This window comes from Lotus japonicus, chromosome 5 (genome assembly GCF_012489685.1).
Source record: "Lotus japonicus ecotype B-129 chromosome 5, LjGifu_v1.2".
In the NCBI taxonomy this organism is placed as follows: Eukaryota; Viridiplantae; Streptophyta; class Magnoliopsida; order Fabales; family Fabaceae; genus Lotus; species Lotus japonicus.
Window position 1 is genome coordinate 35,426,886 of NC_080045.1, and position 20,355 is coordinate 35,447,240.

General features: G+C 39.3%; 1 protein-coding gene across 1 annotated transcript; it reads right to left on the reverse strand.

The window, feature by feature from the left end:
• Window positions 1-1,828: 1,828 nt before the first annotated feature.
• LOC130716610 (uncharacterized) lies at window positions 1,829-19,419 on the reverse strand. The gene is made up of 9 exons (XM_057566583.1): window positions 18,694-19,419; window positions 18,274-18,414; window positions 15,859-16,236; window positions 5,845-5,949; window positions 4,090-4,230; window positions 3,157-3,360; window positions 2,772-2,864; window positions 2,573-2,684; window positions 1,829-2,242 (listed from the first exon to the last, which is right to left on the reverse strand). Exons 1-9 carry the CDS (start codon window positions 19,162-19,164, stop codon window positions 2,199-2,201), a joined length of 1,689 nt encoding a protein of 562 aa, XP_057422566.1. The 5' UTR covers window positions 19,165-19,419; the 3' UTR covers window positions 1,829-2,198.
• Between the last annotated feature and the right edge of the window lie 936 nt (window positions 19,420-20,355).

Genomic DNA, 20,355 nt, shown 5'->3' on the forward strand with positions numbered 1-20,355 from the left:
AAATAGATAATCACCAATGAATGAATTGACCACTAGAGAGAATTATACAATCCAAATTTTTGGTCAACTAACCTAAATTTTTAATTGGACAGGGGAAATTGGAATTATCCAATTTCCTTTACATTGGATGTCGTGATATTTTCCTCGTGAAAGGATCTGGGTCAGCATAAGTCCGAAGGGAAGCAACACATAAATACTATAAACTAATTCAAATCAATTGAAAAATTTATAGAAATATGTCTAAAATTGTTGTAATTCTCACTTTTTATGTCATTTATAGATAAAGAGGTTAAGAGGATACCCATTAATTTTGTGGATGTGAGAATTTATCTACGACTGGGAACATAGAGTCAGGGCCGACTCAAGTCCCATGTCGCCCAAGCAAAGACTTTAGGTCCAAAAAAAATTTACAAAGTGAAAAAGTCTCTCATTCATGTGATAAGTTCAATAGTCTTTTTGTAAAGAAGGTCTCAAATAAAAATATTTACCAAGTAAAAATTGTATCTCATCCATGTGATAAGTCCAATTGTCTTTTTAACATACTTAATTATATTATTAGACCTGATTCTTTTCCAAATGCTTTTATTTTTTATAGAATAATGTTAACAATTTATGTAACCGTTTCTTCGGTAGAGAGAAGTTTTTCAAAATTAAAATTAATAAGATCTTATCTTAGATCAACCATGTCCTAACAACGATTAAATGGATTAACTTTATTATCGATTGAAAAATACATGCTAAATCAAATTGATTATGATAATTTAATAAATGATTTTGAATCTTAAAAAGCTCTTTTACGTAAAAAGTTTTAATAAAGAAATATTTTTTTAGGTAAAAAGACTTCACTTTAAAATTTTGCTTTAGACCTCATTTAGTGTTGGGCCGATAATTTAGTATTAGTCAATTAAGTTACAATGGCTTACTTGAATTGAATTCTGAAAGATATAGCCAATAATGAAATAAAGTTGGTAGGTAAGAGAGTTAAAAATATAGTCATGATGTGTCTTGATAATAAGTCTCTAAATGTTAAATGCCTAGTAAGTACTAATGATGATGTTTGGTTGTTCCATAGACGTATAGTTCATATTTATATGAATCATTTGAACAAATTGATTAAGCATGAGCTAGTAGCTGGTTTACCTAAGCTTAAATTTTTTTAAAGACAAGTTGTTTGATGCATGTTAAAAAGATAAACAAACTAAAGTATCGTTTAATCTCAAGCATGTCGTATCTACAAGTAGGCCTTTACAATTGTTACACATGGATTTGTATGGTCTTTTAAAGACACAAAGTATCGGTGGTAATTACTATGCTCTTGTTATAGTTGACGATTACTCGAGATTCACTTGGAAAATGTTTAGAAATTAAGAGTAATATTTTACATAATTTTGAAAGGAGTAGTAATAAATCTGTTATGGGAACAAAATGGGATGTTTAGGAACAAGCTAGATGAAAATAGTATAATTGTTAAAAATAAAGTAAGGTTGGTAGCACAAGAATTTGATGAAGTTATAGATTTTGATGAAATTTTGCAACCGTTGCTATAGTTGAAACTATTAGACTTTTGATAGCTTATACGTGCTCCTTGGATTTTCAATTGTATCAAATGGACATTAAAGCGCATTTTTGAATGTGTTGGTGGTTGTTAATCATGCTTCCAATGTATGTTGTGTTGCCTTCCGTAAAAATAAAACAAAATTTTTATTATTCTTGACATTTTTTTTGGTCAAATATTATTCTTGACATTTGACAGGACAGGTTGAGTTGCTTGTAAGTTGTGACCCTGAAAGCCCAAAAAATTCAGTCATGGGTTTCTGTCCTACGAGGATTGTTTAAAGTGAAAACCCAATAAATAAATCAATCAAGCAGTGGACAACTTGGGACAGTTTCGACCAAAAAAAAAAACTTGGGACAGTGAATTTTTCTTCTATAACAAAAAGGCCATTAATTTAGACTAAAAAATATTACAGTAATTATTTCACAAAAAAAAATTACAATCAGATTACGGATGAAATTTTCATTCCATTCTGTGCAGTGATGTAGCCGCATAAATAGGTGGGGATCATGATTCACGTCAGCTGATCCCATCTCCTTGCGGAGCCAATAGATTTGGCAAGCCGAGTTGAAGTGTCGAAAAGAAATCAGAAACCTAAGCCCTTTACTGTCATTAACAACGCCATACTATCGTCGGCGAGAGATTAATCACCTTGTAGACAATACAGTTGACGAATGTTCCCAGAAGCTGCCAGCAAAAAAAAAAATAAGTAATTAGCATAATCTGTTTACCATTTCTAGTGATAAAATAAGTTAGAGCAGCCAGTTCTTCCAAGATTAAATCTTACACTAGTAAATGTTCTCTTAGCATACTGAATCCACAACCACAAGATATTTTTTCTCAGTAACAATCAATGCCATTTTCAGCTATATTTAAACTTCTTAATATTTAGATCCTTGGAATAAATGAAATGAAATTCAAAACAACATCCATACTATCTTCTATGGTACCAATAATAGAATTCCTTGTAAACGTGGGAGTCAAATATATTTGAATAAATAAAGGACAGAGAGTTACCATATAACCAGTCCTTGAAGTACACATGAAGCGCAGATGAGAATTCTCGTTTACGGCTCTCTTCTAAAGAAGCTTCTTGTAATAATTTCCTTATCTCCCCTAAGTTTTTTTGCTGAAGAGAGCATACAATTTTCTTCAATTAATCCAAATCAAAACATTAAACAATTAAAATATTCCAAAAATAACTTCATCGACATACATTTCTATGCTGTGAAGCCACATACACATCTGGTAATGTAAATGGGTTGTTTTTGGCAGTTACGGTGGAATCTCCAGCAATCCAGTCTGGAATCTGCAAATGAAAAATATAGAAGGAAAATAACTTTATGGGAAGTCGAAAAATAAAATGATTTCTAATTTGATGATACAGAATAAAAAAACATTTTCTTTTATGAAAAATTGCCTAAAATAGACCAGAGAGATACATCCTAACAGCTCTTCCTCCCAAACATTTAGAGAACACAGTCACAACTCACAAGATACAAAGCAATGCGTGAACATATCAAAATCAATTAACTTTAAACATACAAAATCTACACTTTTCCTAATAAGTCGGTAATCAGTATAATAGAAAAAAGTCATACCACAAAATTCGTGAACTGATCAGGGTCCAGCTGCGTAGCAGACTCAGCTTGAACATCAGAAACACCTGCTGAATGAGATAATGAATCATGAGGATCAAGCATCCCCAATGCCAGAAGTTCATCCCATCTGTTCACTGCGGGCTGAATTCCAACTTCATTTATGTGCTCCTCCAACTGGGGGTAAAATGTATTATATGGTGCTACCTGATAAGTTACGAGAGAGAATAATTTCAATTAATAAGTTCAGCATGGAAGAGTGAGGACTTCAGAGAAAATGTGGACGCCCTTATTAGAAGTGAATACCATCACGAGAAGCACCACTGCAGAAATGTGGATGGAAAGGAAGGCTTTTTAAAAGAAGCCATAAGACCAAATATCCAAATTTGCAGTGATAAAAAAGACGAATTAGTAAAATTATTACTAGATGTTTAACATAAAGTTAAAAGCTTGCTGTTACAGACAATCAAATTTACTAATCTTTCAAGACTTTATCCATTTCATCACTTCAAGCTTAATCCAGCAGTTAACTCTGTTATTTTCTACGCTCCTTATATTAACCACAGTATATCATGTTAGGCCTCATAGAATTACCAAGGTTAAATGATGTGAACAAGGGTTAAGATTGGAATTTAAGTTGTAACCAGCATGCACATAGTAGGTAGGAGTAGGACTTTAGTAATGAGGAATAGAAAATGATTCAAAGAAGAGATGGAGAGGGAGGGTGGGCAGAATAGTAGTGTGTGGCATTAGATGGGTCAGCCTCTCCTAAGCACTGTTTTCACTCAAGAATCAAGATTGCAATAGGATTGTACAATTTTATAATCTTTCCTTCCATAAGCAATCCTGATTCTATCTCTGATCTTGTTTTCATGGGAATGTTCTAAAATTGCAATTATAACGTAGAAACAGAAGGAACAGAGTGAAGATTCTCACCTGAAGTTTATGGTTATCACCAACAATAAGAGGTTGCTGATTCACCCCCAAAAAGAAAATACATTCACGGCAGTTGGCAATACATATACGTTTTGCAGCCACAATCACATGAACTCGCTCACAGTGCTCTACTCTTACAGCCTGTCATACCAAAAACAAGTGAAGAACAACTTCAATCATAGCATAAGCTACTCTAAAACTCATTGTAGGCAGAACAGAGCGAGATAAACAACAGTTACAGCACTCCAGGATTCCAATACAGAAACTCAACTTTTTAATTGAATATGTTCTAAACAGTCAATAAAACAGCTAAGCATACTAGTATGGCAGAGAATTTATTTGAATAAAAAGAAAGAAAATAAAGACATAAGTCCATGACATGTAACTATTTCATTTATTAACTAATTTACATATTTAAACAAACCTTCTATCTTCATATTTTGGAAACCATTTCTGTAAAGATATTGCGCCAACAAAATTTTATAGTAAGATGCAGCTTACATGATGTCAAACATAATTGTTGCTGGTTTCAACGGCATAGTTGTTCAGATTTAGACAAATGATTCAAAATTATATATAAAGGTGAGATTGTTTGTCTGGAGGGGATAAGAATACAGACTGAGGCTCAAACGGATGTAACTTGTCAGAAAGGCCCATAAATACAACCATTAAATTATGACAACTCTTACTAATAGTAATGTGTGTGAAAGAAAACTGCCCAATGGTGTAGTTAACTTATGAATAGTTATTTTCTTTCGGATGGTACTGCTGTGCATAGTTGATAAGGCATGTTGAGAGCTACACAAAATTTACACTTCAATTTAATTATCGGACAGAGGGTGTCAAGAAATTCGCAGACTCTAGACAAGGAGAGGGAAAAACACATGTTTGGGGTACATATATACACTACGGCTGACCATGGATCTTGATAATTGCAAATTTCTTTGATCAAGCAAATGAGGTTCCAGTTTATACGATCAGAGTAAGTGGATTTCTTCCATTCTGTACCATGGATCTTGATAATTGCAAAAAATTTTGACAAGGTGATAGAATTTAGAAGTTTAGTCGGATACAAAAATACGAGGTAGAATTGGAAGATCTAATATGCAGAAGATCAGTAATGGCTTCTGTATGATGAGTAAGTAGTGTTAATAACTTTTGAAAGTAACTGGCAACATTCGATCCATGCAGCCGAACCAACCTACTGAGAAAAGATAGTTGTTAACTTGTTATTGTATAATTTTAAAGTAGCTCCTTAAAATGATTGGGAGCGAATCCAACTCCAAAAAGCTGATTCCTCTACAATAGTATGCACATAAATGTGAAAAAGGAGAGTAAAAGCTATGTACTTCTTACGCTCTTAAAAGAAGAATGTATATTTCCTTATGAATATCTTATTACTACCGAACAGGCAGGGGGCGTGGCCGCACAGCCCATGCTATAAAATGGAAGCAAAAAACATCTTTTAGATATTGGTCATACAATAAGACAGACGTTAATTATAGTCCAGGTAATATTAGTAAATACACTATTGAATAGTAGCTAGCTGCACTCCTCTACATCTTACCTTTTAGGATTTTAATAACCTAAGAAAATCTCATAAACTTGATGCCAGCTGGACAATTTTTATATCAGTTTAATATTTTTTGTATTTCACTTTACCACATAGGATGAGAACACAATATCCACATATGTTCTAATACATTATTAGATAAATTATGCTCTTCCTAGAAGGAGAATGCAGTTACTATTTACCTTGCCAACTGCTCCTATAACTATTGTAGCATCTGAGCATCCATAGACAGTGGCATATCTCAAAGGCGCTAAGACGTAGATGGTAGATTCTTGGCAATTTAGAACCTGCAATGACCAAACACAACTATAATATGCCACCTTCCACAGTAATCTCACAAGACATTTCAAATCCAAGGCATGTGATGTGAAGTTGCTGACTAAGATCAGAAAAAGAACATAGACTGCAAGAACACTAAAGTAAAAAAACCTCAAACACTAACTATAATAAAAGCTTAAGCTGTTAGGTGCAAGTCCAGTAAAAAATTTATTTGCCTAAAACATACTCTGATAAACATTGTGAATGTAAAAATAATAAGCACAAGAAAGTGTAATCTATATAGAAAAGAATATAAATACAGAACATGATATCTCGTATAAGACAGGAAATAAAACTGAACCAAAGCCACACACACAGACTTACATACATATGTATATCAATTTTAATGCTGAAATTATTTGACAATACATGTCTACAACTAAGATGGAAAAAAATTGCTGAAACAGCTAAAAAGAGCCTGACCAACAACTTGACTACTTTTGAAATAATGATTTTCCATAAATTAGAAGTCTTGAAGCTAATTTCATTGCAGAAACAACATAGGAGATATTAGATGATTTTGCATTTTATTCTATTGTATTTTCTGTTATTAATGATAGCATCTTGTACTATTAGTTTTCTATTTAGTTAGGTATGACAGCTGACATAGTTTGTTATGCAAAGCTGTTATAGATAGTTAGTTAGTTAGGAGAGGTTAGTAGTTGTGCCGCTGAATCAAGCTGTTATAGTTAGTTACTTCTGTTTCGGGCTATAAATACATATAGGCATAGCCTTGTATCATTTCATATCTACAGGCCAGGGCAAAAGCGAAGCCTTCTTCACTACATGCTAAGCAGCACTCTCTGTCGCAGCAAGAGCATGTGTGAGCATCTCCCATCAACCACCGCCCTCCTCCAACACCTATTTTCTCTTTACCAGCCTTAGTCACAGAGAAGTTTTCTGCTTTGGAAGAAGCAAATTGAGCCTATCATCACTGCACACATTGCTGCAGAATATGATAACACTATCATATCCTGTCTCCTTATCCTGACCACCAAACGGGCTCGAAGCATGACAGGAAGAGGACTTGGAAAAACTGTCGGAATGAGACACGACAACGGGAAGAGCTGAAAATCGGAAAGGAAACACAGTTTCCTAAAAAAGATATGCACCAATTGCCAATGGGTCCATCAGGTGTGACGACAGATTATGATGGCCTCTCGTCAGGCTCTGATACCATATAAGGAACTGAGAGACAATATTAGACTTGATCCATGTGTTAAAGTATACAACAGAGATTATTATATATAATAATAGCATAGCATTTGCTGTTTACATGAAACTGTGTTACCTAATAATAATAATGATAAGATATCATACTTTATCTATATAAAATAACTAGCACTTATCTACAAAATATCTAAGAATATCTAACATTTGAATTGCAATTTAATACTCCTATTAAAGCTTTACAATCTGATTGGGGTACGGAGTTTAAGTAAACCCTTTACCAAAGTTCTTAATGATCACGGGGTTAAACATAGATTAATTTGCCCTAATACGCACTGTACAAATTGTGTCATATTGATAAGAACCTTGGGAGAACCACACCACAAAAGCTAGCTGTTGTAGTTGGAGAGCCCAAGGCCTTATAAACCCCACATTAGAATCCCATACTTCCAATGTGGGACTCAAGTCCCATACCTTGCAATGGGGTCCTAACATCCCACCAATGTTAGAACCAGATGTTTTATTGATGATAAACCCTAATTCCCAAACTGAGAATCAGGGCAGAGTACAAGAGAAAGAGTCCACACTCAATCTCAAGAGAGTCCACACCCTCTTCCTAGGCCCCAAAACCCAAAATGAACTAAAAGATACCCCTAGCTCTCTAATGTCTGTTATTTATAGGCTACATGCCTCAATAACATTCTAACTAACTCACTAAGTCTAACTAACTAACTAACCCCTAACCTTGAGTTCCTATCAATACTCCCCCCTGAAAATTCACCTTGTCCTCAAGGTGAGGAACAAAAAGAAAACTAGAACAGTGAACAAGGATGCCTACTATGCAAAAGTGACAATAATCACAGCTTCCACCTGGATCCCACTGCCGAAAGCACCAAACTCCAGCCCTGTAAGTATTGGAAAGCATCTTCCCACAACCAGCCAACAAATTCACAAGTAGTGCAGTAATTGAATCAGCCCCCAAAATAAACCCTCCTCCAAGTGACCCAAGTTGGGTGAATGTCCAACTATCACCAAGATGTTGATATCTCCAATATTGTTCTTGCCTCCAAACCAAAACATTGAAATCACCACTTTGAGGACCCAAGCTTTGAGACCCAGCTGCTACAGAAACATTAGGTTGACATGACCAAGCATTTACGTGCCCATTGCTGTCTTCTCCTTGAGCTGCCAGCAAATAACTCTGAGCTTTTTGCAACAAGACACCAGGATCCCACTCATGGCCAATTTTGGTCAAACATTTTATCCCAATATGTAAGTCCAATTGCCTGCTCGCTATGCTCTTGGTTTGTATTTTCCCAGCTCCACACAGCACAACTCGACAAATCAATCGACGTGAGGATCATTCTGCCACTGCCCTTCAAGTCTGGCTGTTTCACCGGTGGTGGAAGTGGCCACACCGCCCTACTAAAATTCTGGAGAAGACTCTTGTATGCTACTTCCAGCACTACCTTGCTTGGGAGAAGAGTGTCACTCCCAGAATTCAGTGATTCCACCTAGGGAGGTACATTTCGTCCCGGCACACAAAACTGAAGTGGAGTAGTGTCACACTCCTTGGCCCAATACTGTTGGTGCCCAGCATCATAATTGAAACCCTGAATCATTTTCTGAAGTTGGGCCCAGTATCCCGTAAGGCCCGTGTCCTTCCCACTGGGATTGGAGCTTGGCCCATTGGCATTGACAACCCAAACCGTGCCCTTCCCTGCTATGCAACCATGCGAGCTCCTCCGCCCACAACTCATCAGTTCTACCGGCGCCGAGCCTCGGTCGCCATCGCCCCACCAATACGGCGGTTCCGCCGGTGGCCGTCCTGTCTTCCGTCGCATGAGAAAGATCGCTCGCTCGTCAGCTTTCTTCCGAACCAATTCCATCAGCGTCGAAACCCACAACTCCGCCATGTGAGGTGGTTTCGCCGGCGGCCGATTCACCATCTCCTCCCCGCCAGGCCAGAACTTGGTTCTCTTTTCCCCCAATTCAGAAATTCCTGATCCGGGGAACCCTAATTTGTCAATTTGGAGCCAAACAGGGAAATTTTCCCTCTTCTCACCCACGAACGATTCCTTTTGCCGCAACGCCTCGGTGGCCAAACGCCTTGCATCCTCCGCTCTTGTCTCTGATTCACCCTCTGTTTCAAGACTTTGTTTCTGAATCACTTCCGCCGCTCGTTCTTTCTCCTCCGCCTCAGGCTCTGGTTTCTGCGGCGCTTCTACCTCTGATTCCCCCTGAATCGCCCTCACCGCCGTGGTCTCAAGATTCTTCGGCGACGCCTCTACTTCAAAGGTTCGTTTTCTCTCTGCCGCTGAATCCAACTTCAACCCTCTCCCTTCTTGTTCAATCAGAATTGCTTCCTGAAAAACCTCAGAAAGAGAATGAAGTTCATCTGATCGCACTTCCGCTTGAATTTCCTTACTCAATCCTTTCAAGAAGATGCCTGTGACAAACTCGGGATCAATTCCTCTCAAAGCTCCAACGTACTTCTCGAATTCCACCACATAATCCTCCACTGTTCTGTTCTGTTTCAGAGAAAGAAGCAACTCAAATGGATTCTGAGACTTGGAAGGCTGAAACCTCCTCACCACTGCAATCTTGAACCCTTCCCATGATGAATTGGGATTACAACTGTTCCACCATTGAAACCAGGTAAGAGCCCTTCCTTCTAAGGCCTCCATGGTTGCTTGCATCTTGTCTTCCTCTCTCACCTTCTTCAACAGAAAGAAACGCTCCAAACTGTGTACCCAGTCATACGCATCATCACCCCCAAAAATTGGAATTTTCCTCACCAATTCCTCTGCAATTCTTGCCATGCTCCTTGCTTCTTCCATAGCGCAGCAAAGAAATGGTGGTTCAGGCACCAGATCGGTGCTCTGATACCAATGTTAGAACCAGATGTTTTATTGATGATAAACCCTAATTCCCAAACTGAGAATCAGGGCAGAGTACAAGAGAAAGAGTCCACACTCAATCTCAAGAGAGTCCACACCCTCTTCCTAGGCCCCAAAACCCAAAATGAACTTAAAGATACCCCTAGCTCTCTAATGTCTGTTATTTATAGGCTACATGCCTCAATAACATTCTAACTAACTCACTAAGTCTAACTAACTAACTAACCCCTAACCTTGAGTTCCTATCACATATAATGAAAACATAGGCATTTTGTAGAACTTGACCTTACACTACTTGCTCATAACTTTTGGGATCATGCTTTTCAAACCGCAGTCTATCTCATAAATAGACTACCAACCTCCACATCAAATTTTAAGTTCCTTTTCATTGAGTTGTACAAACACAAGCCTGATTACAATTTCCTAAGGGTTTTTGATGTTCTTGTTTTCCTCATTTAAGACCTTAAAATTCTAATAAACTTCGGTTTAGGTCTCAAGATTGTGTCTTCTTAGGCTATTTTACTTCTCACAAAGGAGATAAACATCTAACCTCAAACGGGTAAATAATCATTTCCAAAGATGTCTTTCATGAATCTAAATTTCAATATCCTATTTATCCCCTTCTTCACCCAATTGTTCTCATGAAAATAACAAAAATTGCTATGTATCAGCATTTATTCCACTTCTTTCAACTGTTCCACAACCCCACTCTATATCACTAGTTGAATCACATATTCAAATTCAAACACTTCTGTTTCTGTCCACACCTCTCCTGCTGCAATTTACAATACTACTTCTGTTGCATCAATTTCTTCTAGTTCAGCAGATTCAACTACATCTCTAAATTCAAATCATAACACTCATCCTGTGAACATTCACCCTATGAGCACTAGAGCAAAAGCTGGTATTGAAAAACCAAGATTAAACCCTACCGTTTTGGTGACTCATGTGGAACCTACAACTATTTCTCAGGCCTTGGCGCATACTCACCCGCATGCAGCCATGAAAGAGGAAAATGATGCATTGTTAAGAAATAACTCCTGGACTCTTGTTCCTTTGCCTTTAAACCGCAAGAAAACAGGTTGTAAATAGTTAAATTTGTGTTAGTGTTTTGCACATTGCACATTACAACTAATATCTTATTATTCAGTGTCTCTATTCTCTTTTCCTCCTTCACTAGTCACAACCTAAATTGGGATCATGCTTTTCAAACCGCAGTCAATCTCATAAATAGACTACCAACCACCACATCAAATTTTAAGTTCCTTTTCATTGAGTTGTACAAACACAAGCCTGATTACAATTTCCTAAGGGTTTTTGATGTTCTTGTTTTCCTCATTTAAGACCTTACAATTCTAATAAACTTCAGTTTAGGTCTCAAGATTGTGTCTTCTTAGGCTATTTTACTTCTCACAAAGGATATAAACATCTAACCTCAAACGGGTAAATAATCATTTCCAAAGATGTCTTTCATGAATCTAAATTTCAATATCCTATTTATTCCCTTCTTCACCAAATTGTTCTCATGAAAATAACAAAAATTGCTATGTATCAGCATTTATTCCACTTCTTTCAACTGTTCGTCTGTTCCACAACCCCACCCTATATCACTAGTTGAATCACATATTCAAATTCAAACACTTCTGTTTCTGTCCACATGTTAGGAACCCAGATTCCTAACAGTGGACCTTGAAAATAAATGCAAGAAATAAAATGAACAGATTGTTTATTTGATGGGCAAATGGAAATACAGAGAGGGAATGGTATCCCAAATCTGACACAGAGCCTAGCTCCTATAGGAAGCTTAGAGCTTCCTACTCATCTCTACAACTCAATGATCCAAAGATGACCCCTCAACCTCTCCATTCCCTTCTTATATAATGGCCTATTACAATCATATTCCTCTCTCTATTCTGTTAGGTAGTTGCTAGTAATCCCCACTTTGCCCCTTCTAGAATACACTATCCATATTCCTTGGTTGAATGATGGATCAAAGGCTCATAAGTGCCATTTGGGCCTGCTTGGAAATCCCAGGGTCTAACAATACCACCTGCTGAAAGATCAACCTTGTCCTCAAGGTTGAAAACAGGGAATTGGCTTCTGATGTTAAGAGTGTCCTTCCATGTTGGTTCATCCGCAGGTTTGCCTTGCCATTGGATCCAGACCTAAGGAAGTGTAGATTCCTGTCTGGTAGTGAAGCGACTAGTAATTACTGAAAAAGGATGCACACTAGCCACTTCTTCTCCTGTCAAGTGATCTAGAAGTTGTAGTTCCACAGAATTGTTTCCAACTGCTTCTTTAAGCAATGAGGCATGGAAAACAGGGTGCACGCGGCCTCCTTCAGGTAATTGTAATCTATAAGCCACCGCGCCAATCCTTGCAATTATAGGATAAGGGCCATAGTAGGGAGCAGTCAGCTGGGGACAATCACGGGTCACAACTGAATTTTCTCTAAGAGCCCTGAGCTTGATGAAGACCCATTCAAATCCCTCAAAAACAAAAACAGAATAGAAAGATAGTTGGCACACAACCCTCATTTCAGTCACCTCATCAGAATACCAGCCACTGCAATGAACAATTCTGCCACAAAAACACAAGTGATCAATACAGCTTCTACCCGGATCCCATAGTTGCAACCGGAAAGAGTACCATATGCATAAAGTGTTGGGCGAACTTTCTTCATCATGGGGACAAATCCAGTTTATGCAAAGTGGTTGAAGTAGCATTGAACCACCATCTACTGCTTCCATTACGCTCCCCGTGGATGATATCTCAGTTACCTCACAAGGGATTGAATGGTGAGAAACACGAGTATTCCAGAAAAATTCCACATCCTTAAGGGACACACCATCATGCTTTTCCATCTTCAAGGTATCCATTGGAAAAGGCGGAAGAACAATCTCAGTTATATGATCTTCTAAACATATTGTGAAGTAGTCTCCCTTCAATACCAACCCATTATCTATTGGTGAAAAATCAATGACTAGAGTCACAATCTGATATTCTGTGGTTCTTCTTTCCTTACCACAAGGCTGCACCCTCAGCTGTTCTTGACAGAACTCAGTTGCTAAAACTGGTGATGAAAACAAACTAGCGATTGCACAACAAACACTATACACCACCAAATTTTTCATGAAAAATCTTTCTGTCCTTAAAGATAGTTCACCACCAGCCTCCATGACTTGTGTGTCTTTGATAGGAGCACAAGTATGAATCGCGACAAACTCAAGTGGCTGAAGTGCAGAGAATGGAGAAGGGTCCAAGAAGTCCTTGTTGAAAGTGCCAAAGATGAAAGGATCTGTTGCTGGTTTCCCTGGCGGAACATGAAGACGTCGATCGGCGAAGAAAGAGAAATGCAGGTTATCATAGGTCTTCTCATAAACCCTTTCATCTACAGCAATGGAAACAAGGAGATGCGAATGCAACACAAAGTCTGAATCAACAACCTTCACGATAGGTGTTCCCTCCTTGTCGAAATCAGAGAAACCATTGTCGATGGTACCAAAATTGAAAGCCTCAACCTTTGGTTTCCACTCCGGAAATTCGAGTTCTTGGTCAGCAAAGAACGAGAGAGATGAAGCTTGCATCGTGTGTGAATCACAAATTGATGAAAGAGAAGTCGAATCAAGAGTAGCGGCATCAAGGTATGGCGGTGAGGATGAATCTACAGCGACCACGCCTTCAATCTCAACACTTGATTCTTGCACCATATCCATGTCCACCGAATCAGAAATTGGCGAAGAAAAAGATGTATCAGCCTCAAATTCCGTCGGTGAAGATGGTGAAGCCAGTGAAGATGATGAAGGAGTCAAGAATCCTTCATTGAATTCAGCACTTGTTGCTTGAACTTTGAATCCTTCATTGAATTCAGCACTTGTTGCTTGAACTATGGGGAAACCAGAGATTAACGCAGGGGTAAAAGACTCTGTTTTCCCTTCATGGTTATGCCCGTGTGTCTTCATTGCCATTTGGGCCCAATCCTTTGCTTGGCCCACTTCCACCAGTTTGAAAGTTGGGCTTGGCCCATGAGAAAGGTGAGTCCCAGCTTTGATTTGCTCCTGACGTTCCAAACCTCTAGCATTGAAATGTTGTGAGCCTCCAACAGCTGCGTCCTCTCGCGCCTCCGCCGCCGGTGCGCCGTGGGCCTCTAATCTCGCCGCCACATGCGCTGGGTACGCCGCCGTGTGCAGATCTGAATCTGGCGGTTTTTGTGGCGGTCGCATGGTGGCTTCCGGTACTGCCTCATTTGCAATTGCTCCTTCGCTTGGGAAAAGCAAGATCTTGCTTCCCTTCTTCCCCGATTCTGGATTTCTCGAACCTTCGAGCCCTAAATCGACAAATTGGGAACCAATTTCGGCTCCTTTCCCTATTTTCTGTAATTCTTTCCGAAGACCAGTACTCAGCCCCTTCGTTTGCAGCAAAATTCTTCCCTCTGATTCAAAGGTGAGGTTCGGAATCACTTCTTCCATCGCTGAATCTTTCTCCGGCGCAGCTTCCAGCATCGCAGCAATCGTCGCAGGAAGATCCTTGACAGCCAGTGCCACTGCAGCCAACGATGTGCACATCTCCGCGAGCTCATTCGCCATCGCGCCAACTCTCGCCTCCATCTGGGTCTTGGTTTGCTGGTTCCGGCGAAGATCATCCGGCAAAGCGTATCCGGTAGGTCGGACCATTTTGTTAGGAACCCAGATTCCTAACAGTGGACCTTGAAAATAAATGCAAGAAATAAAATGAACAGATTGTTTATTTGATGGGCAAATGGAAATACAGAGAGGGAATGGTATCCCAAATCTGACACAGAGCCTAGCTCCTATAGGAAGCTTAGAGCTTCCTACTCATCTCTACAACTCAATGATCCAAAGATGACCCCTCAACCTCTCCATTCCCTTCTTATATAATGGCCTATTACAATCATATTCCTCTCTCTATTCTGTTAGGTAGTTGCTAGTAATCCCCACTTTGCCCCTTCTAGAATACACTATCCATATTCCTTGGTTGAATGATGGATCAAAGGCTCATAAGTGCCATTTGGGCCTGCTTGGAAATCCCAGGGTCTAACACCACACCTCTCCTGCTCCTATTTACAATACTACTTCTGTTGCATCAATTTCTTCTAGTTCAGCAGATTCAACTACATCTCAAAATTCAAATCATAACACTCATCCTGAGAACATTCACCCTATGAGCACTAGAGCAAAAGCTGATATTGTAAAACCAAGATTAAACCCTACCGTTTTGGTGACTCATGTGGAACCTACAACTATTTCTCAGGCCTTGGCGCATACCCACCCGCATGCAGCCATGAAAGAGGAAAATGATGCATTGTTAAGAAATAACTCCTGGACTCTTGTTCCTTTGCCTTTAAACCGCAAGACAACAGGTTGTAAATAGTTAAATATGTGTTGGTGTTTGGCACATTGCACATTACAACTAATATCTTATTATTCAGTGTCTCTATTCTCTTTTCCTCCATCACTAGTCACAACCTAAACCTTATACTTTCAACACAGGGAAAGTCCAGCAGTTTCAACTTCTCACACAAAATCCCATAAAAACCCAAACAATAGCATCAGCCATTTTTCATTGTCTTAAGTTGGAATATGAAGAACTTCAACTCATTCAGAAGGAGACACATATTTGGAATATAACTCGTTATTACTTATTCGTGACCATATATGAAAATTTAATACAGTCAAAACGTCTAAGTCCAGGGTACACTCAAAGGCCATAAATCTAAATGCAAGCAACATTGAACCTGAAAAGGTCAAAATGTGAAATATCTGGATACAAGACGTGTCAGAAACAAACCTTAACAGAGGAACCTTTAATATCAGATGCGTGTTTGACATAAGATGATTTAGAGATCCCTTCAATGAAACTTGGACCTCTAGTACTTGTTGAGACCTTAGCTGAGACAGTTGACACATCAGTCATAGCAACATCCTGATCAGTGGCATTGGCTGGTCCATTTTCCTTTGCAGAGGTCCTTTCAGAAATATGTTCCAAAGCAGAATTTAAATTCTGCAAAAGCCAATCATGAACTTGTGCGGCTGGAACAGGAGCAGCAGGCATGTCAGGATCCGAGTTTGCAAAAAAAGGAGATGATTGACTCAAAGAACTTCCTTCAGCCTTATCACCAAACTGAACTAGAAACCCAAGGTGCTCAAATCTATCCATAGTTAAAACCTAAAGAAAGAAGTCCAATAAGCAAAATACTCATAGGAGAAAGATCAGGATAAAAAACATTAAAATTTAAAATACAGTAAGAGGAAAAAAACTAAAAATCTACAATCAAATGCAAAATAAAAAATAAAAAATTCCTTACTTATCTTTCTTTAACACTGCACGATGTTTTGCTACAGAATTGAATTCAATAGGAAGGAAAAAATGTTCAGAATCCACTGCTAAGACAATACATGTCATGCCCTAATGAAAAGGTGCTAGGCAGTAGTATGTTTAACTATATGATATGATGTGTTGGTGAGAAAAGGTAATATTTCTTACTGAAACTCCAGCATATCCTGTCTTAATGATTACCAATAATTTACGCATCGTCAAACGCATGTGAAAGAAACTAAAACTGAACAAATAAGTCCGAAGGAATGGGGACTAGAACTAACATCAACCTAAGATCTATATTGTCAATCCCAGATCCCAGCTCATTGCGGCCAACCTCAAAACTGGGATAGCGGGATCCCGGAAAGTGGGATGGCCGGGATAGTGAATATTTGTCTGTATTTTGTATAATTTAGACCATATATATACATAGTAAATCAATGATAAATACATGATAAAACAGAGGAGAAGAGAGTCGAAGTAGGTAGAACAGATGTGACGCTTGCAGAAGAAAGGTCGGAGGTCCTGTTGTGGTGATCGCTGGCCAGTTCAGGGTTGAAGAGAGGGAAGGTGTGAAGATAGAACAAAGGAGAAGAGGGCCGAAGTGGTTAGAAGAGGAAAAGATCGAACAAAATCAAAGTTCTAGGGGTTTTTCCGTTGTGAAAACCCGGAAATAACCCTAAATAAAACCCCCAACGTTTACATTAAGGGGGGCATTTTTTGGAAAACTGTTATTCCGGCGGGACCCCACTGGGATTCTGCTGGATTTTTGCCCGGATGACCGGGACAGTGAACTGGGCCAGGATGGGGAAATCCGTCCCAGGGCATGGCCAGGATGGGATGGGAACCTAGGATCCCGCGGGATCCCGCCGGGATTGACTACTTAGACTAAGATAAGTTGGCATAAACCACACAAAATAAATGTCAGATGCCCTTTTCAAACTAAAACAGAGGTCATCTCAAAACCTAACAAGGAAGAGGCAACAATCAGCCTGGCTATCTGGACAATACAAATTTTCAAGTCCAGCAATATTAGCTCTATCCAGCACATAATAGAGTAATAACTGTCTACTCCACATAATAGAGTAATAATTATACAATTTATCAAAGCAATGTGATCATTTTAAATGAGTTGTAACTGTAGATGTAACAGTTTTAGACAACAATAGTACAAGTGATCTATGTTGTCAATCCCAGTTCCCAACTAGTCGCGGCTAGCCTCAAAACTAGGATAGCGGGGTAGCCTGGATAGTGAATTTTTTCTATATTTTGTATAACTTATACCATATATATATGTAATAAATCAATGATAAAAATAAGATAGAACAGAGGAGAAGAGGATCAAAGTGGGTAGAACAGAGGTGACACTCGCCGGAGATAGGTCGGAGGTCCTACCATGCTGGTTGCAAGCCGGTTCAGGGTCGAAGAGAGGGAAGGTGCAAAGATAGAACAAAGGAGAAGAGGGTCGAAGTGGGTAGAAGAGAAGGAAAGATCAAACAAAATCAAAGTTCTAGGGCTTTTTCCATTGTGAAAACCTAGAAATACCCCTAAATAGAACCCAAAACGTTTACATTTGGGGGGATACTTTTTTAAAACTGTTATATCACCAGGATCTCGCCGGGATGGCCAGGACAGTGAACAGGGCTGGGATGGGAAAATTAGTCCCAGGGCATGGCTGGGATGGGAACCCGGGATCCCGCATGGATTGACAACTTAGCAAGTGATAATAAACTATGTTCTCCAGGCATCCATGGTATGGCACCAAACATCATTTTATTACAAATAATTGATCCCACAGACCAAAAAACAAAAGATCACATAAGAAATAAAAATAATCCATTTCAAAAAAATAATAATAATCCATTGAAGGGAATTTATAAAACAAACCAGAGATTCTTCTTCTTCCCCTTCCACCTGCTCCGCTAGAAGAGATAGAATGTTAGCAAGGTGCTTTTGCAGATACGATAACTGGTGTGCCTCTTCATCAGCCTGCGATGGAACAAAACGCCGACTGTTGCTGCGCACAAGCTGCAAAACATAGAATCCAAAATGTTCATGTTAACAGTTTCCAGCATCAACAGTCCTCGTGTGTTCTTGAATTTAGCTTATTTTATGCTCAAAACAACTCTATAATCAAAACTCAAAATAACAAACTAGGAATAAAATTGAAACCAGCTCGTTGGTCATAAAAGGGAAATCTACCACCTATGTTGATCCAAATGCCACATAAAATAAAAAACACAGTAATCAACATTGAATTGCATTGCATTGCGAGGATCGAAACGAGAAATGGAGAACTGAATTAACCTGAAGTGGGGAGAGAGCGGACAAGTAGCCGTCGAAAGCCGAAGTGGAAGGCCAAACGTCGGCAACAGCGGCAGCAGCGTCTTTATGTGACCGGGGGAGCAATTTCTTGTAAGATTGGATGTAGAGGAGCAGGAGCAGATCGTGCACATCAGCACCGACTGCGTCGTTTCGTCCTGGCTCGGCCCGAACCAGAGGGTCGGAGGGGGAGTGGTGGACGGAAGCGAGGGTGTCAAGGAGGAGGTTAGCGTGGTCGAGGGGGATCTGGAGCGACTCGGAGATGGCGGACGAGTCGACTCGGTGGCTGGACGACGAGTCATGGAGGAGCTTGTGTTTGAAGGTGGTTAGGGTTTGGGTTGGGTCGGAGAAGATGAGCTTGGGGATGGGTAAGAGACCGTGCTCGAAGGGCTCGCGCCGTGGGCGAATGGTGGTGGTGGTGCTCGTGGAAGGTGGTTCGATTGGGTCCGTCGTCATGGTTAGAGTTAGAGAGAGAAAGTGGTGAAAAATGAAGAGAGAGAGAGAGAGAGATGAATGGTGATGGTGAAGGAGAATGAAGGAGGGAGAGAAAGAGAGGTTGGATTTTCCGGTGGGAGTATGATGGTGATGACGCGGTTAGATTTGGTTGGATCTCATGGCATTGTACCAATTAATTCGTAACAAGTTGGATATTGTAGTTGCATAATCATGTCTTTTACTTTTGTTTCCGACGGGTATAGATGGTGGTTTCCGATATGGGTCATTAAAACAAGTGAAGCATCGTTTAAGATACTAATCTCTTAAGTGACCAAAAAAAAAAAGATACTAATCTCTTTTTTTTTGAAACTAAGATACTAATCTCTTTACAGGATATGTATTTAAGAAATACTAGTATTTAATTTAATATTTTTTATTAATTCTTTTTCTAAATATAAGTCAATATACGGAACGTTCTCTTCTAAATGAGATCAAACTATTGCGACAACACGAAATAAAACGAAAAGAAACAACAGGTACATAGGAGAAAAAAGTAAGCAAAACAAAGTAGTGATACAAGCTCATCATAAACAACAGCAAACGCACACAGCAGTCCAAAAGACCCTCACGAGCACCTCAGTCCAAGCGAAAACCGTCATCAAAGCGGAAAGCAGAGGCAGCAATGGAGCCTCAATGGAAAGAATGAGGACCTGCAGCTGCCAGCAAAACCGGGTCTCCAGCACTAAAACAAAACAACAATAACAGTAGCAGAGAAATACGCACTAGCAACTCACAATGCCCGGCAACTAACACAGACCAAATTGCCTTCCGTGCCCACTATCAAAGAACAATAGGTCACATGTAACTGCATCAGAGACATCACAACTCTCCAAAGCAGCAGAGAGTCGCGAATTACAGCTGCAACCAAACATAATCCAAGACCCGAGCACATCAGCAAAAGACCTTTTGATGAAGAGTAAAGAAACATGCATCAACCAATCCACAAATTTGACTTGGCATAGCAACTAAGCTTAACTAAAACAATCCCAAAGAAAAAAGCAACAACTAGATCCCAAAAAATACTCTGCAATAAGGTAATTCATTCACAACTTGACCCAAAGAGGTATATCTCTATCACACCCACTCTTGGCTAGCACATCGACCTCTGTATTTTCCTCCCTAAAGATGTGAACCCCTACACAGTTCACTTCT